Source organism: Notothenia rossii, assembly GCF_949606895.1.
Source record: "Notothenia rossii genome assembly, chromosome: 5".
NCBI lineage: Eukaryota > Metazoa > Chordata > Actinopteri > Perciformes > Nototheniidae > Notothenia > Notothenia rossii.
Genome location: NC_136903.1, coordinates 62681943 through 62708736, shown reverse-complemented (window position 1 = coordinate 62708736; position 26794 = coordinate 62681943). Strand labels below are relative to the sequence as shown.

At 42.4% G+C, this 26794-nt stretch overlaps 1 protein-coding gene across 3 annotated transcripts in view; it reads left to right on the top strand.

Moving 5' to 3' along the window:
• The first annotated feature begins 9371 nt into the window (after positions 1-9371).
• The window catches only part of LOC307039827 (protein SSUH2 homolog), a 30588-nt gene continuing 13165 nt past the window's right edge, over positions 9372-26794 (top strand). The window contains exons 1-5 of one of the 3 annotated variants that reach the window (XM_079682239.1): positions 9378-9511; positions 10399-10634; positions 19322-19399; positions 19480-19555; positions 21848-21977. In XM_079682239.1, coding sequence (XP_079538365.1) covers positions 19354-19399; positions 19480-19555; positions 21848-21977 — 252 coding nt within the window. In that variant the 5' untranslated portion in view covers positions 9378-9511; positions 10399-10634; positions 19322-19353. Of the gene's footprint in view, positions 9512-10398; positions 10635-19321; positions 19400-19479; positions 19556-21847; positions 21978-26794 lie in introns of all 3 variants that reach the window. The other 2 variants (XM_079682240.1, XM_079682238.1) reach the window with 2 other exon arrangements.

Here is a 26794-nt window from a genome sequence, read left to right as displayed (position 1 = left end):
GTCAGAAAAATTCAAATCTTTATCAGCTCCGTTGCAGCTACGTTTTTAGAGATTTGGTTATGGAAGAAAATAGAGAGGGTTGTGTTTTCTGACACTTGGTGAGTTTCCTGACAAACCGGGGACACATATTCATGTATAAAAGACGTACAAAAGTGCATTTTGCATGATAGGTCCCCTTTAAGTTAGGCATGGACCTCGGTTGGTTAAGGTAAGGATAGGTTGGCTTAGTTTTTGCAAAGTTTCACAAAGCGAGGGTTTCCATCTACAGACACAACCACTGAAGTGGTAAATGGATTTGACTTATAAAGCGCTTTATCAGGTCTTTACGACCCCTCAAGCACTGAACATCCTACAAGTTATTCACCCATTCACAATTCATTCATACAGAGCAGTGCCACTTGCTCAGGGAAGCTAACATTCATACACATTCATACACATTCACACAGCGTTGGATATGCCATCGGGAGCAACGATGGGGTTAAGTATCTTGCCCAAGGAAACATTGACATGTTGACTGCACGGTCTGGGAGCAAACCCACAACCTTTTAGTTGAAAGACGTCCACACTCCTTTGCAGCCACAGTTATTTCACAATTATCTTAGGTGGTCTTAAGTTAACAGTAAACCTTCAGAGGCGGATCAAATTTCAGCTTGGCCAATGGACGGAGTGAGGTTGTAGTAAAAAAGATACTGTGTAACAAATGTTTTCTTTTAACGTCTTACAAAAACACAAGCAGAACAGTAAGGGATGAACTCCTCAGTAATTATCTGCACAAATCTTAGCTGCTAATGTTAATATCTAATTCCAGATAACTAGCTACTACTCAATACAGTAAACACCTATAGTGTCACTTTGAATTCTAAGAGTTAGCATATCTTTAGGTAACTACATTATTTCGTTAATTGATGTGCATTACAAATAGCTCTGTTCAAGGCGGCAACGTCTGTATTTCTCTGCGCGGTCGAGAGGCAAGAATGTGTTTCAGGCAAATCATTGACTTTCTTTATTTCATTTAATTGCATTTATTTGTTATGTATTACCTTCACTTTTGTTCTTGTTTAATGATTATCTTGTGTTTTTTTTTCAGTTTTAATCTTCTCTCTGCAGGAGCTGCAGGGATGTTTACTGTTTCCGTGGTGACGCCTGGACCGTTAGCCACAGTTGAAGAAGAGGCGGTTTGAGCGTTCCTCATTACCTCAGGTTTGCATGCTGACACCTCTGTGGGGTTTGACAAGAACCAGGTCTAGTGTTTGGCTAATGGATGGGATGGTGTCTTTTAACGGGACATTCTCCTGCCCTGAGTTTGGCCTCTCAGGCTGTCTCAGTTTCTGTTATAAGCCCAAATATAAGACTGTTTAAATTTGGAAGTACATTTTGAAAGAGAGTTTAAATATAGGGCTGTGATTAGGCACAATGCTACTATACGATTAACACTAACATGGTGATTTTTAGTATGTAAAATGTTTACCATTTTCATGGTAGGCTCTAGCCTACTATATTATTTGAACATGGCATTAGCATGTTAGCAATTAGCATGCAGTGCTTATCAGGAGTAAACACACATGAGGCTGATGAGAATATCATTACATTTGCAGGTATTTAGTAACAACCCAAAATAATGGAAAAAGACAAATTGATTTATTAAAAAGTGATTTTTCCTCCGCCAAGGGATGGTTTGTTCAGTTTGGTTGGTTTTTAATCAGGATTACCGAAAAACTACTGCCATTATTGTCATTAAAGGTAAGGAAAGTGTGTAACACGGGCAAACGAAGAACCCATACAATTTCGCAGCTCATGTGGTGGATAGACACATTCATTTTCACTTATCAAAACACATTGACCGGCGCTCTGAGTGCTAGTTTTCAATCATTCTGATATGGAAATGCATGATTTTAACCTTACGACAATATTTCACACAAAACCACACATGTTAATTTGTGAGAGGAACTACAGGAAATAAGTCACGATATCAGGTTTTTTCAAGTGAATAAGCTACTGTAAAATGACAACAAACTGGTTTAAATGAGCAACAGTTTATCAATAAACCACATCAGGCGGACAAGTTGTCCCAGTTTTTTTTCTGATCAAATATCTTATCTGCTTATTGATCGAACATTTTGGTGACACACACACACACACACACACACACACACACACACACACACACACACACACACACACACACACACACACACACACACACACACACACACACACACACACAGGGGTTGTAAAGGGACAGTAGATGGAGAGGGGGAGTGTTTAACATTGATTTGATGAGGGTAATGGAAAAACTGCATGACTCTGCTCAACCCCGGGTGACACACATCACACACACACACACACACACACACACACACACACACACACACACACACACACACACACACACACACACACACACACACACACACACACACACACACACACACACACACACACACACACAGTGATGTATAAACATCCTCTCAGCGGAGGAGGACCAAAGGCTCAGCAGTGAGTTCAGCTCCCTCCTGAATCCGTTATGAATAGAATCATAAGAAAATCCTCAGCACTGAGGTGTACAAGTTTTGGAGAATACTTGAGGAAAACGATTTTAATGTTATTTATTGATAGTAAACACTACAATACTTATGCTATTATTATTTTTTTATTCCAGCATGAAGAAAAAACACATGCATTTGCCAGAAAAATCTTGTTGAAAGCAGTCTCACTTAACTTTCTGGCTAATGCCGTTAATTAGCTTAGAACTGACAGGACTTAGCATTTTAGTCTAAGACAAATGTACATTGTTAACATAATGCGTTCATTTGGGCAGGCCTTTTAGGGGCTGCTCAAGAGGGTTCAAAATTGGCTCTTTAATTGGCAGACATAAATATATATATTAACGCTAATACACTTTATTATAATGATTAACTGTTTCATTATATTTCTGGTTTCAATTTTCATTACTATCTAATGACTTAGTGTGACTTACTGTACAAAGTTAGCAACCCTTTTTGACTGACTTCACTGTACAATATTTTTCTGTATAGCAATTCAACAGGTTTACACATTATTACTGCTTTTATTAACAATCTAATAAATATTTTAAATGTATAATATTCTTGAATTGAATGTATTCATTCATATTCGTATACGCTGAATGATAGATCCCATTTTCAGCAATATTATCATTCACACTGTTTTAATATATGTATACCTACTGTTATATATTAATAATGAACATACTTATTTCACATTTCTAATTTGCTGTATTTACTCTAGAATTGAAACACTTTTTTATTAAATCCAATTTCCTTAGCGGAGAACCAGTAGAAGTTTTAGCACAGGCAAAGATTTAGCAAATTAAATCTTCCCACAAAACATAAAACAATCCCTCTGAGACATTTGAAAACATTGTAAGCTAATTGTTGATCTGAAAACAAATTTTAAAAAGAAGCTTCAAACTGAGTGACAAAAACAATTGTAGCCAATCTGTTTTTTGCACACACTGCCACTGACCTGCACATTATTCTAAAGAACTTTTCAAACATTTCAGCCCCTTTGAGGTGTGTTTGATTTACAGAGACAGAGCAGAGAAGACAGAAATCAAACACCCCCCTGTGTTTATTTAACGTGCAGTTTCCTCTCTGTCGGTCTCCGGTTCCGTGTAAAACCCTCAGTACTTTGACTGACTCTTTTTCATGCACTTACACACTCTGACGCTGCCAAAAGAGCAGGAATGTAAACTACGACTTTCTGCCAAATGTGTGTGTGTGTGTGTGTGTGTGTGTGTGTGTGTGTGTGTGTGTGTGTGTGTGTGTGTGGCTCTGGCTCCCCCTGCTGGATGGATGGATTTAAAAAAGAATAACAGTTAAAACTATTTCTTGTTTGAACTTCTTTATTGACATAGCATTGTTTTGTTACAGTAGCAGCAGGTCAGCAAGTTACACAGGAGTTTCAAATAAGAAAATAAATAATAATAATGACTTTATTCATTATAACGCTGTCATGGCCTGGCTCTTAGCCATGACAAACACGTGGAGAAGGACGAGTATAGGAAAAAGGTATTTAATATATATTATAAAGCTCAATGTGGCCGAAGCCAAACAAAAATAAAAAGCAAAGAAAGAATAGGCAACGAGGCTGCTCTCTCAGGTCCGGTCCTCTGCAGGGGAGAGAGATCTAGAATCTGGCTCCGGCCTCTTAAACCTCCGGTGCCATCCGTCAGGTGTCCTCAATCAGTGCAAGCAGAGGAAGAACGTTAAAGGGCCATACACACCACAGGACCTTAAAGCAGAGGTCATCACAACGCTAATACATCGATGGAATGTAGAATGCCCCATAGAAATACATAAGCAAGAATACACTGTAATATATTACTACAACTAAAGTATTGTTACGTTCCCTATTGGGCTAGGGAACCAAAGGGAAATAACACCACCAGAGTGGAATTGGTATTCATTATAAGCGTTTATTTCAAAACAGCTGTAAACAAAATGGCAGGCAAGCTGCCTGAAACAAACAAAGGGGCCAAAAGGGCACCGGTTGACAAATAACCAAACAAAAGGAGGACTCTAAGAAAGGAGTCTAAAGACATACAGGGAAAATAAATACTAATATACTAAATAAAGAACGAAACAAAACCTCACTCTAAAAGTGGTACAACTAACACAAAGAATCTATACAAAAACACAGAATCCTAACTACTCTAAACACTAGTGATGGCAGTTTGACACTGAAGCTTCGAACGGAGCTTCAACCCTGGACTTCCTATTCCATAGAAGCAGTGCTTCGAAGCTTGCTTCAAATCACGTCACATGTGACGTCCGAAGCAGCAACTGCTTCAAATCACGTGACATGTGACGTCCGAACCAGCAACTGCTTCATTTCCGGAATGAATCAACTCACTGGTTCGCCGTCCAATCAGGTGATTCAATGCACTGCCTCGTCTCGATTCTGACAGGTGACAGGTTGAAACAGTTTCACATTTGAGCGCTTCAACACTTTATAACCAATCTAAACAATGCGCAATGTGTGGGTTGTTGTCGTAGTTTGCATTGTTGCTGTTGAGTTGTTGTTGGCATTGTATTTTAATTGGATCATTATAGAGCAAGCCAGGAAGATAAATAGGTCGTTCTGGCTCGTGAAACACTTCGAAATGTGGAGAAGTTGTGAACAAAAAGACAATGAGTAATATAAAAACATTTCGATGGTCTAAGGAATTGATAGCCCAGTGGACAGAGCCGGCGGCTAGGATGCGGCGATATCTTCCGTGCAGCTGGTTCAAAGCTCGGAATAGTTCAACTTTTAATTTTAATACTTTAATAACTGATAAAAGGCCCTCTCCACCCAAAAAAATGTCAAGCACTCTCGAGTCTCTTCTCAATAACCCAATACACACTATTATCAATCTTTAATTGCAAATAGAACATGATATTCAGTCTTAGTGTGTGTGTGTGTGTGTGTGTGTGTGTGTGTGTGTGTATCGAATATTTTTCAAGGCAAAGATGCGTTAAACCCACTGCAGCCTTGCACTTCGCCAGGAGAGGTCGCTGTAACTGAAGCTTCGAGAAATGAACCTATTTCCGACACAATTGTCCAAGTGGTTCGACGCTTCATTCAAAGCTTCATTTTGCCATCACTACTAAACACTAACTAAGCTACTCTACACTCTAACTAACCTACTCTAGACACTACTAATCACACAAGTTTTAACCCCAGAACAAAGAGCAAGTAGCGAGAGGCATCTGTCCACATACAGAGCCTCCAGAATGATGATTGTCCCAAAGCTTTGTAATAATCTCCAGCAAGTGTGCGCCGGCTGTGCGCTGCGATTGGAGTGCGTCGGGCCCGGCGTGCTCCAATCGCAATCTTCAGGGGCGGACCAGGAGATGGCAGCCAATGCCGGGAGGGCAACCGCACAGCTCATTTACATACATAGAACACACAGCTGAAAATACTCAGACGACCAGGAAGGCAGCAGCCGTAACAAGTATATACATAGCATAGGATACTGGAAGTGTGCAAAGTAGTTGCAGTATTTTATTAATTAAAATGTAAAATAAATAAGGTATAGTGTGAGTATTTCAATAAAGCAAATTCTCCAGGTCTTCCATGCAAAACAGAGTTTAGGTATTTAAAAAGAAAATAAAGAAACTATGGAGCTGGACCTTCGCTGCTCGACACTTCTTTCAATAGTTTCAACCTTCAAACACTGCATGCTGGGAACGCTGGGCTGATTACACTCTTACTGTGTCACAGTTTCTTCAGAAACCTTTTGTTTGCCGATTGATTGGGAACTGTAACCGCAAGTAGGCGAAGCTCAGGTGTGGGCCCTGAAGGAGAAGCTGACACATCAGGCTGCACACACAACATCTCCTTTTCAACCCTTCATTATGCTGCATTTGGTCAAATCAATTTTATATATCATGTTACCAAAGTATATAAGGAACTAGATATCTAGGTGGAGAGCAGAGAAACAAAAGCATTTAGAAAGACTCACAGTTTGTTTATTTTTGCGCTCAGCAAATGGACAGTGTCCTAACTCCTGTCCATGTAGTTAGGACACTTTCAACCCTAAACACAAACAATGCCAAGTAGGTCACACATACAGTACAAGGAATTTGCATTGGTGTTTTGTTGCACAATATAAATATTTGGCAGTACATTCATTCAACCCGCCTTTTTCAAGTCAAAAGACTAATACATTCTGAAGCAGGTCTGAAAATAAGATAAAATGACGATTAAACTCACTGATGTTTGACAGTGTGTGTCATAGTTTACATGGTATTAAACATTTTAAATATACTTAATATTTTATCTTAAAATAAGTAACTTGCCACTCAAAGCAGTCTACCTTATACTGTGATCAAATGTGACACATTGATTGATTCAGTCTTTCTTTAAATCATTGATTGATTGTTAAGTTTGCTATCATGTATTGGGCTATAAAAAAAACAATATGGTACACTATAATTACTTAAAATGCAAATACATGAAAAAATGTAATATCACTGGTCTTCTAATACAGGTGGAAGTGATGATGCATTGCTCACCCAGTATCAGTTGTATCTCCGATTTCTAAATAGAGTCCACGCCTCTTTTTACATTGCTGTTCTGCTGAATTGAGAGTGGAGGGGGCTTTAAATACAATTTAAGCAGAAACACATTTTGCATAGGCTACTACTTGTGTGGGAAATGCCTCAGCAAGAATGTGCTGCAGGGAGGCAGTGCCCTCTGGGGCCCGGTGGAGAATGTCATGCCGGGACCTGACACCACATGTCTGTCTCTGCACGACAGCCAGCCCAGAGAATCAGAGTGTGTCCTGCTTTACATGCTGCCTACTGTATATAAAGTCCTAAATCACATCATCACATACATTACCAAGGGAAATATTGGACTACATATCTTGGTGGAAGGCACAAGGAACAAGAGTTTACATATTCTTGAGCTCTGTTTGTTTTGTCCGCAGGTCTTTTTAACTGGTTAATCCAGTTGTGTTTAAATGCGGTTCTAGGTAATTTTCCACCATCGATTAAGTTAATTGCTAAGTAGGTCACACAGGGAATTTCCGTAGGCGTACAAGTTCCTACCATAAACACAAAAAGAGGAAATGAAAATGTTTTTAAACTTTCTATAAACTATAGGCCTATAAGAAGGTTTCTTTCAAGCGTCAAACAATGCATGCTGGGAAGTCTGCATATAATCTGTTTCTGTGTCTTTGACATTTGAATATGTAAGGTATATAAACACTGAGCAGTAGTCATTCAATGCACATTTTCAATTCAAAAGAGGGAGGATATTGAATTGATTTCCCTAACTTGCTGTTTGTTGTTTTACAGCGAAGTAAAGAATGTCCAACCCTGCATCTGAATCTGGTTTATTGCAATACATGGAATTTGCGTTTGTGTATCGGTGCATTAAAAAAACAAAAATAAAAGCAGGTACAAAAAGCAAGACACGTAAATGTATTTCTGAAGACAATACAAATATGAATAAATACTATAAATGTATTCAAATGTGTTTTAGATCAATTGAAATTGCAGAGAAGTTTTAAACACAGATCAGATTCAACCAGATCAACCAGAAAGGGGTCGGATTACAGGACTTTAGCTGTCAGGATCCGAAAGCATCCGCCTCCTGTTGATCTGAGAAATATTTACCTCCGAGACACTCGTGCTGCCTCGACATGTCTGTCAAATCTGGGCCTGTGCTACTGTGGTGAAGGAACAGTCTGATCATTCAGTACATGTTCTAATGTTAGGTTTGTATGTGTTCATGTTTTTTTATCTACTACAATCGATGGTCCAGCCCATGTGCACTCCCCTCAGTTTTGTAATCCATTCAAGGTGGGAGTGGTCGACTCAACATTCCTGCGGATCAGTTGCAACAAATTCTCATTAAAACCGGAAATCCTTCAAATTAAGAGCCTGTAGTAATTTCAACTTTGTTCCATTATTCAACCTTTATTTAAATCTGCTGGAGTTTTTGAGGGCTTTTCTTTCCAATGAATTATAAACAATACAATACAGTGTCCCCTGTGCAATTTCATTGTATACCTTCGTATTTGTATTTAATAATATTTTTCTATGTTATATAAAGTACTTTTTTTGTAATGCACATAACACCAAGGCATATTCAATGCAAGTAATGAACTCACTTGGAATTAAAAAAAAATGTGATTCTCATCTGTATTGTTGCATACAACACAACCCAACTCACCTGTGAACAACAATACAGGTGAGTAGGGTCAGGTCCATATTCTACCATGGAAGAATATGGACCTATTTATACATGGAAGAATATGGACCTATTTATAGATAGATAGATAGATAGATAGATAGATAGATAGATAGATAGATAGATAGCAATATATATACTTTATTTATCCCAAATTGGGAAAAAAGAATTGTTCCAGCAGCAGTGTCAACCATTAGATGAGTTAAAAATAAAAATAAAAGATAAAATACACATATAATAAAAAAGAAATTAACATTGGCAGTAAGTAGATATAGTAAGAATACAAATGTAAATCAAATTGACACTAGCAGCAAGTTTATACAAATATTATACAATAGAAAATACCTATATCCCCAGAGTATCTAAATAATACACAATATACGAAATATTAAATCAATTGAGTACTATACAGTATACAGCATACAGTCTAGGCTAGAGGAATATATAGAAATAAACTATTGACAAAAATATCATATCTGTAGTTGTTTCAAAAATATATATCAGGCTAAGTACAATAGGTCATTGTGAATAGTTGAACATATTTGTAATTTAGTAAAAGGAAATGTAAAAAAAAGAGGAAGAATCTGAGAAGTCAATTATGTGTGACTTTTATTTTCAAAGGGTGATACCGGAAGTTGTGAAGCGGTTTGGTCATTTAATGTGAGCAGCATCTTGAAGCAGGGCAGAGAAGAAACAGCGGAGAGTGTTTGCAGTTATTGACACAGTATAATAATAATAATAATAATAATAATAATACTGGTCAACAGCAGCAGCATGAGCAGCGCAGGTAAGAACAGACACAGGCACCACATTACCCGGGTCTCCAAACTGAGCATTACACCTCTGACCAGCTGCTGCAGGCAGGCAGGCTTTCCAGCGTCCTGCAAACATTTTTAGAAGCACACACCTTTTTACCGCAACTTCTACTGTGTTTTATCGATTTTAAATGTATATGGTGGATTTAAACCCGGTGTCTTGAGTGTAGAGTTTTCTATAGACCTGTGCTGCTGTGTGAAATGTAACGGCATATCCTGAAAAGGTGGATATGCCGTTGCATTTCTATTAATAACGTTTTTGCAGAATCTAACCAGCCTTTAAGACTTGTTTCCAATAACATATATGGAATTGTTATTTTCTAAAAGGGATTTGTTTAAAAAAAAGACAGGTTTCCACGATGGGTGTGGAGTTGCATTTATCAGTCCATTTGGTGGCTCCAGATTGATGAGCCTATCCTCCTCTGGATGATGACTGTGCACTATATCTACTTACAACTGTATTCAGATAAAAACACTGTATTATGGACACATTTAGGCATAGCACATTGAAGTTAGATTGCGTGTCATTATTTATAAAACAATATAGACAGATATGAAGCAAAGTGGATGTAAATGTGAATATGGAAACCAATTAACATGAATACAGTAATCTTCTTTCCCTCCTCTACTTCCTCCTTTTCAACTTCCTGAACTCGTTTCCCATCCCTTCCTCACTTTCACCATATCCTTCTTCTATTTTTCTTTATGTCCTCCATTCGTGCCCTACCTCTCCCACATACCTTATCCCCTTACTATACCTCCTCTTTCCCTGCCCACTTACCTGTCCTCCCCCTCCTTCCCTTCTCTACTACACCACACCTTCAAAATCTCCTCCTTCCATTTTTTACTTCCTCCTCAGCTTCTCTCCCCAACCCTTTTGTTATTTGTTACTTCCTCTTCTATAGCTAGTTTCTGACTTCCTTATCTCAATAGGCTTGTTTGAGACGCGTTGCGGCTCGCCTCGAAAGTAGACGAGAATAGCCGATCGCAGCCGGGGGAGGTCTCAAAAAGCTCGCCTGAAGTCGGACAGCTCCGAGCCGGCTTCTTCTTCTTCTTCTTCTCTCGGTTTTTTGGCGGATTGCAAACAACTTTAAGGTGCATACCGCCACCTCCGGAGTCGGCTTGACTCGGTTTGCATTCATAAAGAATGCACAAATGTGTTTAATCGTTAATGTCAGATATATACTAAATAAATACATTTGTTCCTGCTCAAGATTAGATTCAACTTTATTGTTATTGCACATATTACAGGTACTGAGACAACGAAATGCAGTTTAGCTTCCAACCAGGAGTGCAACAAGCAGTAAAGTGAAAAGTAATGTACACAATCTACAGAATAAAATATAGAATGAATTGAATGATGAATAAACAGTGAGGGGTATGAATATACACAGCAGCCTGTGAACAGTATGAACAGTGTGTATGAATAAGATATATAAAGTATGAAAACGGTAAGCAGTGCAAGTATAGTATAACATATATAGATATTAATTTCATGATGATAAACATTGTGGAACAATGATGAAAAATGTGAATGGAAGTGGCGACGTAAAACTGACACCAAACAACAACAAACTTTTGCCAAGCCAATTGGAGAGTTTCATCAGCAGCACGGGGTAAAAACCACCAATAAGCGCTCAGCTCGAGATACCAGCGAGTCGTTTCCCATCAAGCATTTCGCTTCCGCGAGAGGAACTGCGCCGCCTCGCCGCGCCTCGCTCTCAAGGCTGCGGGCGTCTTTGTCCCGCGAGATTTCAATGTCTCATGTGAGCGAGCCTCCAGAGCAAGTCGGACAAAATGACGAACCATCATGCAACGTACGAGCAAGACGTTGATCGAAATTGCGCAGGTCTGCGCAGGTCTCGCTTGTCTCAAACAAGCCTATTGTCTACCTTTACCTCACCCTTTTTCTTAACTGGTTCTTTACTTCCTCTTTTCAAAGTATTCCTCTCATTTTCTGCCTCCTTCTCCTCCATTATCTAATTTCTACCTTCTGACTTAACTCCTTCTACAACAACATATTTCCTTCTGTACTTCTTCCTCATGCTTAGCTTGTCCCTATTCTCCCATTCTCTCCTTCCTCCTCATAACTTCTCCTTCCTCTTTTTCCTTTTCAAACACCTGTCCTTATCTAACTCTTCCTCTCCCTCTTCACTTGATTCTCTACTCTTTAACATCTCTTTATTTCCCTTCTGAGCCTGTCCTATACCTCCCATGTTCCTTACATACACATGCTGTTTCCTAAACCCTTGTTTGCTTATATATTACCTCCTTTCATACTTTTTTAGTCTACTTCTCTATCCCTTCATTCCCCCCAACTTTTTTTTACAAGCATAAGTTTCACTTCACTTTTGTATTTCAATTCCAACCTTGGTGATGAATAATATATGTTTCACTGTTTTCCACGTTCATAAAGCCAGCATAAAAAAACACCATCACTCACATGCATTTCCAAACATTTGAACTACCGATGTTGTAAATGTATTATCTCTTCAATTTACACACGGCATCTATTGCATGTCTGTCCGTCCTGGGAGAGGGATCCCTCCTCTGTTGCTCTCTCTGAGGTTTCTCCAATGTTCTATTTCGTATATGGCTTCGCCCTCTAAGGCGATCACCATTGGGTAATCCCCCTGCGCACCCGCGCAGCCCTGAAACACTTGTAGTCCACGCCCACCCGCAAGGTGGGCCCCACCCTCGGGCTTCCTTCCGGTATAAATAGGAAGGAGGCCCGGCAATCTGCTACCTCTTTTCTTCAGCAAACCACGGCCGTTACTGAAGCACAGAACCATTAAACATCATGAGCAACAACTGCGTCCGAAATTGTCCCTCATGTGGCTCAGGATCATGAGCTATGACCAGCACGTAATGTGCGAATCCTGCCTGGGGCCAGGGCACGTGGACGCAGCTCTCAGCCAGCAGGTCGCTTGCTCACATTGTGCCCGTCTCCCATCAGCCGACAGGAAGCGAAGAGCGGACGCTCTAGCTGCTGCGGCCGACGAGGACGATTGGCCCGTCCAAGAGCACGTGGACGGCAGCATGTCCCTGGAGCCGAGTGCCGGGCGACTCCTACCCCGTCTCCCTCCATGGTTCACCGTGCGGTTCTCCCCTCCCTCCTCTCCCCCGGACGGGTGAGACAGAGTCGGAGCAGGAGGCTGGTTTGGCGGCCGAGCATGCGGTCCCCTTCTCCGTCGCCACAGGACGGCGCCCTACGTTGAGCTCCCCCAGAGAGTATGTCGCCCGCCAGGCCGACCAGGTGCACCAGTGTGCCTTTCAGGCGGCGGCGAAAATATCATCGCGCTTCTCTCCAACTCGGTGGTGTACACTGGTAGAGCGGTCCACCACCGAGGCAGAGGAAATCAGCAAGGCGGTCAGCACGGCGCTCACTCTGTGCGCGTCCGTCGCTGTCTCCCAGGCGAGGATTTCCGCGTGGGCGACACAGATCCAGCGCCACCTCTGGCTGCAGCAGGCGTCTGTTACGGAGACGGCCAGAAAAGTGCTACTGGACGCTCCAATCAGCCCGTACGGGCTGTTCAGACCCCAGTTCCACGCCATGGTGGAGTCCACGAAGACGGCCGCGGAACAGGCGGACGGCATTCGCCAGCATGTCAGCTGGCTCCAGCCTGCTGAGCGCCCACAGCGGCAACAACGCCCGCAGCAGCCGCGGCGTCCACGCCGGCCACAGGAGGCCACAAGTGGAGAGACGCCCACAGCAACCGCCTCGGCGTCAGACTCGCCCTTCGGCGGCTGCAGGGGCTCCGTCCCACGTCTCCGCTCCCCCGCCACCCCAGAGACAGGGTCTCCCGGCAGCGAGTCAAATGGGAGTGAGGCTCCCCCACTCCTGGTCTGCTCCGCGGGAGCCTCCGAGGAAGCAGAGCCGGTAATTAAGCCGGCTGCCACTAATCTGTTGATTAAGTAGACAGCAGGGCTACCTGCAGAAGCCTGCTGGTTTTAACCTATTGGTTGATAACCTGCAGAGCTCGCGGCATTCCTCCGTCTGAGATACGCCTCCTACACACGGTCATAATAACCCATGAGCGCCGTTATAACGCCTCATGTGGACAGCACTGCACACACCTCCACTCATCCCCTGAGCGTCTACACGCCTCATGATGACAGCCGGAGTGAAACGCAGCGTGTGGAGGCTTCCTCGCAGCCCTTTCGCCTCACGAGCAGTGGCGGCAAGGGTGTGGCTCGTCACCATGACGACCAGCACAGCACATCACAGAAAAGCCAGAAAGGGGGAATGAGCAGTATTCCAGGCTGAGTGCCCCCAGCGGCAGCGCCCGCAGCACTACGGCGCCTAGGGCTTGCTGCAGAAGCCTGCTGGTTTTAACCTGTTGGTTAATAAACTACAGAGTTCGCGGCATTCCTCTGTCCGAGATACGCCTCGTACACACGGTCATAATAAACCCATGAGCGCCGTTAACGCCTCATGTGGGCAGCACTGCACACACCTCCATCCATCCCCTGAGCGTGTACGCGCCTCATGATGAGAGTCGGAGTGAGACGCAGCGTGTGGAAGCTCCCGCACAGCCCTTTCGGTCCAAGCACACCTTGGGTTGCCTCACGGGAAGCGGCGGCAGGGGCTCTGGCGTGGCGTGGCTCGTCACCATGACGACCAAAAACACATCTCGAGCACGTGCGTCCGCTCTCAGAGTTTTTCTCTGAGTGGCAGCGCGTGTGTCTGATGGACAGATGGATGAGCAGGCTGATCAGCACAGGATACGTCCTGCAGTTCGCCTCTCCCCCCCCCACAGTTCAATGGGATACAGGAAACACTGCTGTTATCCCAGAAGCTATGTCTTGCGCTCCAATCCGAGCTGCTGGAACTCCTGTTGAAAGAGGATATTTCCAGGGTTCCTCAAAGGGAGGAAAATCAGGGGTTTTCATTCCCGTTATTTTTCTAATCCCGAAAAAGACTGGGGGAATGAGACATCCTCGATCTGTCATGATTCATGCTGACGATCAAACAGGTGCGGGAATGTGTTCACCAGGACGACTGGTTCACTTCCACCTGAAGGATGCATACTTCCACGTACCCATCATCGCAAAACACAGGAAATTCCTGCGTTTTCTCCTTTCAGGGAATATCAGACCAGACAATAGTCTGCCGTTCGGATATTTCCTGGCTCCTCGCATTTTTGTATAGAGAAGGCTGGAGCCACTACACAGAGGAGGGATGAGAGTGTGGTTTTCTCTGGACGACCTGCTATGTGCTGGCTTGCTCCAGAGAGGAAGTCGCTTTACAGACGGTAGGCCTACATCTGTCAAAGCCTTGGTTTAATAATAAATTGGAAAAAGAGCTGTCCTCTTCCCTCTCAGACAATCGTTTATCTGGGAGTGGAATTAAACTCAGCCAGCATGAGAGCGCAGCTCTCGCGGCAGCGAGTGGAGGAACTGACAGCTCTCCTCCGGCGTGTCACAACCCACACAGCCCTCTCCGTGACACAGCTGCTCTGCGTTGGCGTCAGCTGGTCACGTGATGATACCCCTGGGTCTCTTCCAACAGGGGGACACTCCAGAGGTGGTTCATTCGCTGCAGAAGCCTGCTGTTTTTAACCTATTGGTTTATAAACTGCAGAGCTCGCGGTATTCCTCTGTCCCAGATATCCCTCCTACACACGGTCATAATAACCCACGAGCACCGTTATAACGCCTCGTGTGGACAGCATGCACACACCTCTCATCCCCTGGGCGTGTACGCGCCTCATGAGGAGAGACGGAGTGAAATGCAGCGTGTGGAAACTCCCTCGCAGCCCTTTTGCCTCACGGGCAGCGGCGGTGATGGCGTGGCTCGTCACCATGACGACCATTACGGCACATCACAGAGAAGCCTCTCCCCCCCAGCAGCTCCATGGGATACAAGAAACACTCCTGTCATCCCAGGAACAGTGTCTTGCGCGTTTTTTACTCCGCTATTTTTCTAAATCTCGGAAAAAAACGGGGGAGTCGCCCTGTTAATGTACAATCGATGTGTTGATTCGCACAGACAACAGGCCACGGCTATGGAAGCAGCCTACCTCAATCGCCAGGGAGGAGTACGATCTGCGCAACTTCTGAACGCAGCAAGGCGGCAGCTGTTCTGGGCGCGCACACACGTTGCTCTCCATCAGAGCAATGTATATTCCCGGCGAATTGAACAGAGGGGCTCGCAGATCGCAGCAGCCGTGTTATGTGAGGAGTACGGAGACTCAGACCTGTGTCACGCTCACTGGCGCCTCAGTGGGATTTGGCTTTGGTGTTACGCGCACTAAAGCAAAGCCCCATTTGAACCTTTAGACCAGGTTCCCCTTAAACTGTTGTCAGCCAAAGTAGTATTACTTTTGGCTCTATCAGCGAAAAGGGTCAGTGATTTGTCTGCTCTCTCTGTGGCTCTGTCATGCCTCCGGATGCAAGGAGATGGCAGTTCAGCTGTTTTACGCCCTAACCCGGCTTTTATGCCAAAGGTCATCACAAGCTCTTTAGAGTCAAGAGTGATCATCTTGGATGGCTTCTTTCCCCCTCCTCACAGGTCGGAGGAAGAAGCCGCGTCTCATCTCCTCTGTCCTGTGCGCGCGTTGTCCTGCTAGTGGCGCGCATGGCTGCCTAGCGCCATTCTCAGCGCCTGTTTGTGCATTATAGAGAGCGCTCGATCGGGCAGCCTCTGCCTGCACAACGGCCGTCACACTGGCTGTCTGAAGCTGTGTCACAGGCATATGTCTCCTCATGGGGCGGATCCCCCGGAGAACATTAATGCGCACTCCACCAGAGGAATGTCCTCCTCCAAGGCTTTGCACGGAGGAATGTCAGTAGAAGACATTTGCACTGCTGCATTTTGGTCTTCCCCCTGTTCATTTATTCAATTGTATTTGAGGGATGTCTCCCATTCCTCTCTGACACACCCTGTACGGAGTGTCTTGTCAGAGTGAGTGACGTCAGGGATCCAGCCTTGCGCTCTCCTGCCTATCTGCACGCAGAGAGCTGCCCTTGTTCCCCCTCTTTTTGTCACTAGGCAAAGTATGACCTTTGTCTCTACTTTTCACAGCGGCAGGTATGTATTGTTCCCAGCCTTGGTCCCCTCATGGAAAATATTCATGTTATGCTATATTCCAGGGACGGTGATGCGCCATTACGCATGGCACAACAGGCATGGGGTGTTATTGAGCAGGTGTGTCTGTGCTTCTAGTACCGGGCGGATCCAGTGGGGCGCAGACTACATCATGCTTCGCCCCTTAACCCAATAGCGATAGCCTTAGAGGGCGAAGCCATATACGAAATAGAACTGAGGTTACCTACTGTAACCCCAGCTTCTATAATAATAATAATAATAATAATAATAATAATGAATTACATTTTTTATTAGAGCGCTTTTACAGGTGCTCAAAGCGCTTTACGAATACACATTACACATCATGTAAGTCATGTCATGAGTCATTACTGTGGACATTACCCACAGGAGCAAATGCGGGTAAAGTGTCTTGCCCAAGGACACAACGGCCTGACGCAGTGGCAGCCGAGGCGGGATTCGAACTGGAGTTCACCAACGCCCGTTGATCAACGCTCTAACCACTGCGCCAAAACCGCCCCTATTTACTCTTTGATAAATAGTCTGTCTGATTTTTAAAGAATTTATTTGCAAATTATGGTGGAAAATAAGTATTTGGTCAATAACAATGACGAGGTCAAACGTTTTCTGTAAGTCTTCACAAGGTTTTCACACACTGTTGCTGGTATTTTGGCCCATTCCTCCATGCAGATCTCCTTTAGAGCAGTGATGTTTTGGGGCTGTTGCTGGGCAACACAGACTTTCAACTCCCTCCAAAGATTTTCTCTGGGGTTGAGATCTGGAGACTGGCTAGGCCACTCCAGGACCTTGAAATGCTTCTTACGAAGCCACTCCTTCGTTGCCCGGGCGGTGTGTTTGGGATCATTGTCATGCTGAAAGACCCAGCCACGTTTCATCTTCAATGCCCTTGCTGATGGAAGGAGGTTGTCACTCAAAATCTCACGATACATGGCCCCATTCATTCTTTCCTTTACACGGATCTGTCGTCCTGGTCCTTTGCAGAAAAACAGCCCCAAAGCATGATGTTTCCACCCCCATGTTTCACAGTAGGTATGGTGTTCTTTGGATGCAACTCAGCATTCTTTCTCCTCCAAACACGTCTAGTTGAGTTTTTACCAAAAAGTTCTATTTTGGTTTCATCTGACCATATGACATTCTCCCAATCCTCTTCTGGATCATCTAAATGCTCTCTAGCAAACTTCAGACGGGCCTGGACATGTACTGGCTTAAGCAGGGGGACACGTCTGGCACTGCAGGATTTGAGTCCCTGGCGGCGTAGTGTGTTACTGATGTTAGCCTTTGTTACTTTGGTCCCAGCTCTCTGCAGGTCATTGACTAGGTCCCCCCGTGTGGTTCTGGGATTTTTGCTCACCGTTCTTGCGATCATTTTGACCCCACGGGGCGAGATCTTGCTAGGCGCCCCAGATCGAGGGAGATTATCAGTGGTCTTGTATGTCTTCCATTTTCTAATAATTGCTCCCACAGTTGATTTCTTCACACCAAGCTGCTTACCTATTGCAGATTCAGTCTTCCCAGCCTGGTGCAGGTCTACAATTTTGTTTCTGGTGTCCTTTGACAGCTCTTTGGTCTTGGCCATAGTGGAGTTTGGAGTGTGACTGTTTGAGGTTGTGGACAGGTGTCTTTTATACTGATAACGAGTTCAAAAAGGTGCCGTTAATACAGTTAACAAGTGGAGGACAGAGGAGGCTCTTAAAGAAGAAGTTACAGGTCTGTGAGAGCCAGAAATCTTGTTTGTTTGTAGGTGACCAAATACTTATTTTCCACCATATTTGCAAATAAATTCTTTAAAAATCAGACAATGTGATTTTCTGGATTTTTTTTTTTTTCTCATTTCGTCTCTCATAGTTGAGGTATACCTAGGATGAAAATTACAGGTCTCTCATCTTTTTAAGTGGGAGAACTTGCACAATTGGTGGCTGACTAAATACTTTTTTGCCCCACTGTATATATACACATCTCTTCCTTTTCTGATTAATTTACCTATTCATCCATTCAGTTTATTTCTCTTTATTTATTAATATATTATTATAATTATTATATTTGTTATTGGCAGCCGAGATGGTTTAAGTCCAGGAAAGCCCTTATCTTATCCCAAAGCCTGTTGTCTGGCTTAACCAAATATAACTAGGAGAAAGCAGCTTCTTCCATACTTAAGATGTTTAGGAAGTCCTCCAGTCATCTCTTTAATTAATGGATATTGTAATTGCAGTCGCATTCTCAAAGCACTGCAGTCTCTTTTCCTAAGTCCTTTTGAATTCTCCTATCTACTATTCCTTAACCCTATGACATTTCACACAGAGGTCAAGGAATAGTGGATAGGAAAAGACGCTAGGAGTTGATTTTTGGACAATTCGACTACAACCATAGTCTTGTCACACCTCTTTTTTTCCTTCTTTCACCTTCATTACCATCTCCTTACCTCTCATCTCCTTTCCTTCTCTATGTCGTTCTTTCCTTTCATACCTCTTTCTCTCCTTCATTTCAACCTCCTTCTCTTTCCCACATCCTTTTCTCCCTTTCTGGCCAGGCTAGTTGTCTCCACATGTCTGTATACTGTTATAAAGACACAAAAGAGAGCAATCTTCTCATCTAACTCGTTCAGAAACAAATATGTGTAATTTTCCAAACTGTCCAAAACGATTCCTTCCCCTGCTCACTCATGCTGCATCTAGTCAGGTGTTTCCACTTTCTGATTTCCTGTTGTTTATTCCAGCATATCCCCCCCCCTCTGCACCCCCGGCCAACATGTTTGGCACCGTGCCCGGCTATGAAGGCATGGCAGCAGGAGGAGGTAAGAGGAGTCCAATCCACACCTTTTCTCATTAATTTCATTGTGTTGCAACTACTTACAGTGTGTTTTTGTTTGTGCAGGAGGTTACCTGCCCCCTCCTATGCCTCTGCAGCCTGTGGCCCCGCCCCAGCCCAGCCCCGAGCCCGAGGACTGGAGGTAAGACCGACACCACCAGCCAATCATATAATGCTCGTATCACTGAGCATTTGGTAGATAAAATAGTGAAAACCATGATTTACAGAATTTAAAGTGCTGCTTTGGACAATAAGCTTGAAATGTCATTACTCTTTTTACCATGGTGCAAACAAATGTATCTTGATTACTTAACCCAGGGGTCGGCAACCCGCGGCCCACGGGCCGCATGCGGCCCTTTAAGCCCTCTGCTCTGGCTCCCTTGAGCTTAGACAAAAATAAGAAGGAAATAAAATAAAAGTAGTTGTAGGACTATTTATATTTTGTTGCACAGTTGGAAATGTTTCTTATCTTGTATTTTGAGGTGATACTGTGACACATAAATAAAAAACAAAACGGTTTTAATTAGGTCAACTAAAATATGCGTCACATCCTGCGTCACGGTCCCGCGCGAGCGCCTTTTCTTGGAGGCGCTCGCGCGGGGACCCCCGGCTCGATGAGCGAACTATGGATAAATCAAAAAAAAGTACCGGAGGAACACAGGATTTAATTCTGTGTGGACAGAGTTATATGCTTTCACAGCAAACGATGCTGGTTTACCGGTATGTTTGATATGTAGAGAGAAGTTGTCAACGGTGCTGCAGCCTTTACGTATCGAGGAACAAAAAGGGAGAGGAAGACAGCTGACAATCTTCAGTCATAATTCAATGGGGTATGTAATTTATTTCAGAAACCACTTTTTGTTATATTCCATGGAATGCTCTTAACGTCCCGATAGCAATGAATATATTAAATGCTTTGACAATAAATACATACAAACATTTATCTCTGGAAGCCATAGCGCTGTAAAAAGCACGACCAATCATTTTAGCCGACCCGGTTAAAATAACTGGATGGCCTACCTGCCTGTAAGCCTTCCATCTGTGCACATTGCACAAACTTATCTCGTGGCCTCATTGATGATGCGCGTTCGTGTGTGTTGGAGGAGGGAATCTGTAAGAAAGTCTGAAGGAAGAGGCCTATTTTTTCCGGTTGTGTATCTTCAAATTCTAGCGCACACGAGCTGGTTTCTCCATTCTTACCTACCCTACCTTTAACTCGTTTTAGGGTGCAGCTATATGTTTTATTTATTTCAAAGTGGGCCCATTTTAATAATATTTTTTTTTCCTTCAAATGTGCAGAGGACTCCCCAAGTGCTGTGTTTAATTTATTTTAAAGTAGGCCTGTGTATTATTTGTAATTCTCCTTATAGGAGTTCTTTGTTTCTTATTAGAGGTTAACAGTTTTATATAATGTAATAAATAGCCTAATAAATGCAAAAAAACTGTAGTTTTTGTCTGATATAAAAATAAATACAACTTAGCTATCAAGCTATGAAATATGTTTTGCGGCTCCAGACAAAAAATGTGTGGGGAAAAAGGAGCAAAATGGCTCTTTTGGTCAAAAAGGTTGCAGACCCCTGACTTAACCCGTAAAATGAAATTACGGGCCAAAAGTTTTATTTACAAGTATTACACACACACACACACACACACACGTGCGTCACGACTCTTTTAAGCATCACTGTTGCCGGAAATGCATCCGCGGAGGAGCCGTGGAGGACCCATCAGTGTATCCTCGATTATAGTTCCTCCAGAGAGCCTCCTCGATGGCGATGCTCGATCCTCGGTCCTCGATGTGCATTTAGAGAAATGAGACGTCCTTCAAAATGGCGCTCTGAAATCCATTCCCGGGTCACTACCGGAGGACCGAGGAGTCGAGGAGGGGGAATTAGAGAAATGAGAAACCTTCTAAGGCTGCACAATTGTTGTCAAATTGTTTCAATTGAAATGTGAGTAATGCAATATTGAAGTTGCAGGAAGCACAATATTTGTTAATAGTTAATATGTGGTAAAATAGATTATTTTTTACTTCCTAAAACTCACACAATGTTAATAGTAATATATTTTTCAATAAGAGATTAAATGAGAATAATAATGCAAAAATGATCAATCAAGCAAATTGAAACTAGCTACATCCTCCATAAATAATCTCTTCTCTTTTTGAGACTAATATATATTTGTATGCATGTTCGTTTAATAAATACACCATAATAATGGTGTGTGTGTGTGTGTGTGTGTGTGTGTGTGTGTGTGTGTGTGTGTGTGTGTGTGTGTGTGTGTGTGTGTGTGTGTGTGTGTGTGTGTGTGTGTGTGTGTGTGTGTGTGTGTGTGTGTGTGTGTGTGTGTGTGTGTGTGTGTGTGTGTGTGTGTGTGTGTGTGTGTGTGTGTGTGTGTGTGTGTGTGTGTGTGTGTGTGTGTGTGTGTGTGTGTGTAGCATCCCATCTCTGTCTGAGGATGATGCCCGTGATGCCTTCAAGGACTATGTGTCGTCTCACTGCTGCTACAATAAAGGTCCTGCCAGCGATGGAGTCATCACCAAAATGGAGCCGTACGACACGTACAGGGTGAAGTGATGTTCAAACTGTTTATGTTGCTGTTGACTGCTGTTATTGGTGGTGTGTTTGTTGCTTTAAGATAAGGAAGGCAGGGTTTTATTTGCAACATTGGGCAAACTCCTCATAAAAATATTTCAGCAAATTGTAGTGGTCTGAGAGAAAAAAGGAGTTTAACACCTCTGGTTGTCAAGCTTTAGAAATATAGCCCATAATTGCAGACTTTTCCAAAACAGAGACCATTTCAAATACCAATTGGCTGTAATACAAATGCACATGCTTACTGTATAAGGAAAGCATATATGCCTGACTTGAGGGGTGAAGATGCAGGAGGATCTTCAAAGGTGGGAGTGTTCTTTTGTCAGGAGTCTGACATCACTTCACAGCAGTCCGTCAACAAATTAATGATGTCACTCTGGAGACTCTCACATGACTGTCATGTGACCTCAGGCACTCTCATGTGACACTTAAATGTAATAAATAATAATGGTGTAAATATGTTGTGATGATGAAGCCTCCTGATACCTTTAAGTTTTGTTAGCGTCAGGTAGTTTGTCTTCCAAGCACTGCCAAAACACAGGTGGCGTACACTCGGTGGTGTGCCTGAATGCATCTTGTGTCAACCAAAGAGGATTAATACAGATGTAGCGATTCATTTCAGACAGTTTGAAACGCGAGGGCCGTGATTGGTACGTGATCTGCCCTCGCTCAAGGGAAAACCTCCAGCTTGACTTGAGACCTTCCCCGTGATAGATAAATGTAATTATAATGAAGCCAGCTGCAATGGATCATTGATCCACCAGGGGTTGCAGTGGGGTTCCACACTGGAGCTCATGTGAAATAAAGTGAGATACAGTATGCTGGATGTACAGCGGAACGTTGTTAAGATCCATATGTCACGGATATCATACTACTGTGCTAAATAAGAGACATGTAATCATTTACAAAACATCACCATGTTGTTATTTAACAAAATAATTTTGTTATTCGAAAAAAACGAACGGGAGGAAATGCAGCCCGGCACTCGATTTTTAATCCTAATTTAATCATCATCTTCACCACGATCATTTATGTTTATGTTCGCCGAATTGACATGAAATCACTGACACATATGAATATACGGTATTCAACTTCATTAAAACGTTATTAACGTGCCTAAACTCAGTAATTCACCAAAAATATGTATATTTTAATGGAGTTTCGTCGGTCGATCAGGATCCCAAAGTGTAGCGGAGGGATCCTCATCTGGATGAAGGGTGTTATTTTCCCCATAAAGAACAAGTCGCTGCAAATTATCCCGCTTATTACATGGCCACATTCTCAACAAAGTAACGACATGACTCCCAATATTAATTGAAATGCTTTTATGGATTTAGAAAATGTTTTTATTGATTTAAAAAATAGTTGTATGTATTGATTTAAATTGACATGCATCCGCTAAGAAAAATAGTCCGTTGTTACAGTTTTTTAAACAGTCTGAATGAAACGGCAGCTCTCAGCTGTGTATTTACACAACTAATGGCCCATCAACCACAGCTCTCTCCCCCCCTCCCCCCATGATCTTTCTTCTCCAGCAGCTAAATTAACAGTAGGTTACTCTGAGTGACCATAGACTGTATGTGACAAGCTTACAGTTAGTGACGTAACAACACCATAAAAGCTGGTGTGTTGAAAGCAATACGGGAGGTAAAAATAACTACAATAATTGTGACTTATTTATTGTGGCTTTTATGTTTTTAGGTATAAAATGTTATGTAATTCAGGCTTATAGTTCACCCTTCTCTAAAAGCCTTCCACAATGACAATATTCATTGTAATTTAATAAATCCTTCCAACACACATTGTAAAAAATAGCCTACTGTAAGTTAAGAAATCATTTCAATATGTACATCTTCTGATGTAAAAACAATAACATTATAAATAGTAACATAGCTGAACATGGTATTGCACATTTAGCTTTGAGTGTTACTGACCTGAGATGTTTTTATTACATGAATTAAGGTGACTGAGGGTTTTTAACATACAGGGATGCAAACTCATCAGGTATGAAAAAGGTGACAAGGATCCGAGCCCCCGGCTCCCCCACCCCACGGAATGACAGAGGATTTTAGCAGTCAGAACAACTAAAGCAGCAGTGTTAATAATAACAGAAACGCCAAAGAGTCACATCTAATAGAAATATATAAAAGCATTTATTTTTAAATTGTGGAGCAGTCAGTTTATAATTTTGGCAGCACTGTTGAGCATTTTGAAAATGTATTTTCAGGCCTCTGTGCAAGGCTTAAGTCTTTTTATCTTTATAGCCACATGGTGTAAAGTAACTAAGTTCATAAACTCAACAAGTACTATACTTGGGCACAATTTTGAGATACTTGTACTTTATTTAAGTATTTCAATGTTTTGCTACTTTGTTCTTCTACTCCACTACAGTTCAGAGGTACATGGTGTACTTTGACTCCACTGTATTTAATACCTTTAGTTACTTCACAGATCTGGATTAATTAAGTGAAATATAATCAAGTGTTAAATCAGACTTTAGTTCCACCTGGAGTAAATCCACAAGCTACCCTGCAGTATACAAAGTCATTCAAACTAGCTGCACCTTTAGCAGCTTTGAGAACACTTTCATGATCAATCATTATAAAACATATCATATCTATTATTCTGAAATGGACCAATCTGCACAATGACTACTTTTACTGTCGCTACTTTCACTATATTTTGATGATAATACTTTTCTACTTTTACTTGAGGAACATTTTGAATGCAGGACTTTTACTGTAACAGAGTATTCCTACACTCTGGGACTATTACTTTTAGTCAAGTACAAGATCTGAGTACTTCTACTTTTACTCAAGTACAAGACCTGAGTACTTCTACTTTTACTCTAGTACAAGATCTGTGTGCTTCTACTTTTACTCAAGTACAAGACCTGAGTGCTTCTACTTTTACTCAAGTACAAGATTTGAGTACTTCTACTTTTACTCTAGTACAAGATCTGTGTGCTTCTACTTTTACTCAAGTACAACATTTGAGTACTTCTACTTTTACTCGAGTACAAGATCTGTGTGCTTCTACTTTTACTCAAGTACAAGATCTGAGTACTTCTACTTTTACTCAAGTACAAGACCTGAGTACTTCTACTTTTACTCAAGTACAAGATCTGAGTACTTCTACTTTTACTCAAGTACAATATATATACTTATACCACCTCTGTTTATAGCCTATGAAAAAAACTATTAGAAATAGAAGGCTAAAGCTAACGTTAGCAGATAGTGACAATGTATGCTAGCTAGCTAGCTCAACGATTCCTTAAATAATATTGCCACAGAAAAACTTTTCAGTTCACATCCCGCTCTGCAGCTCCGACAGGGAGCTCTGCTCTGAACACCTGAACAGCCCGTTCTAACAGCTGTTCACCAGCGGTCCAGTCTGTGCCACAGTGACTCCGGACGCACAGTTAATATTAACGAACGCAGCCGTAGGTAATGTAGCTGCTGAAGCTAGACCATCATCTCAGAGCAGCAGAGCCTTATTATACATCCATGAGAGCAGAGCCAACAGGCAGGAAGACTCGAGCACACAGCTCGTACTTCATTATAATGTATAAAAAAAGAACACCATGCGTGTCATGATGGCACATAACAGCTCACGGCCGCAGATTACTCCGGGTCCTAGCCCCCCCATACCCCAAAAATATTTGTATTGCAGATCTACATGAATCACACAAACGACCTATTTTGGATTCAAAACGGCGAATTTCGCCGAAAGGTGACAAGTTTGCATCACTGAACATAGACAGAGCACAACTGAAAAATAACATCTGAAACGATGTAACAACATAATACACTTGTGGGGATACTTGGGATGTGAGGAGTGAGGGACACGGCTTAGAACGGGCGTGTCGCCTGGCAGGACAGGAGAGTGTGTGTGCACCAGTCTGCCTTGATCTATGAATTCACGTCCGTGACACTCACTGCTGCCCACAGCTGTTTTATAGAAGTAAATGTCTTCACTTCATGAAAGTGTTTTAACCACACACACCTCTACACACACATGACGGGTGTTATTTTCCCCATAAGGAACAAGTCGCTGCAAATTATTCCACTTATTACACGGCCAAATTCTCAACAAAGTAACGACATGACTCCCAATATTAATTGAAATGCTTTTATGGATTTAGAAAATGTTTTTATTGATTTAAAAAATAGTTGTATGTATTGATTTAAAAAATAGTTGTATGTATTGATTTAAATTGACATGCATCCGCTAAGAAAAATAGTCCTTTGTTACAGTTTTTTAAACAGTCTGAATGAAACGGCAGCTCTCAGATGTGTATTTACACAACTAATGGGCCATCAACCACAGCTCTCTCGCCCCCTCCCCCCTTGATCTTTCTTCTCCAGCAGCTAAATTAACGGTAGGTTACTCTGAGTGACAAGCTTACAGTTAGACACAACACTGTCATTGCAAGTGACCCTCAGTTAGTTGACTTTTATGTTCAACTGCTAAATTCGTTACTGATAAAAAAGGGCTTCTACTGTACCTAATTACCTTAACACTAGAACCGCCAGAGGTTTTTGTATAGGCCTACCTAAACCTGTCAAATCCCGCTATTAGAATGCAATTTTTAACAACATAGGGTGCTACATAACACACTTTCAGGAAAAGTCAGGGACTGGGAGACTTTAATATTTTATTGAAAAAAAGTTACATTGCACACACACAACACACATCACACAAATTGACCCGATTGGCGGTTCTAGTATTAAATAAACTCACTAATTAATTAAACCAGTTCAATACGCATTATTCTTATTCTTATCATT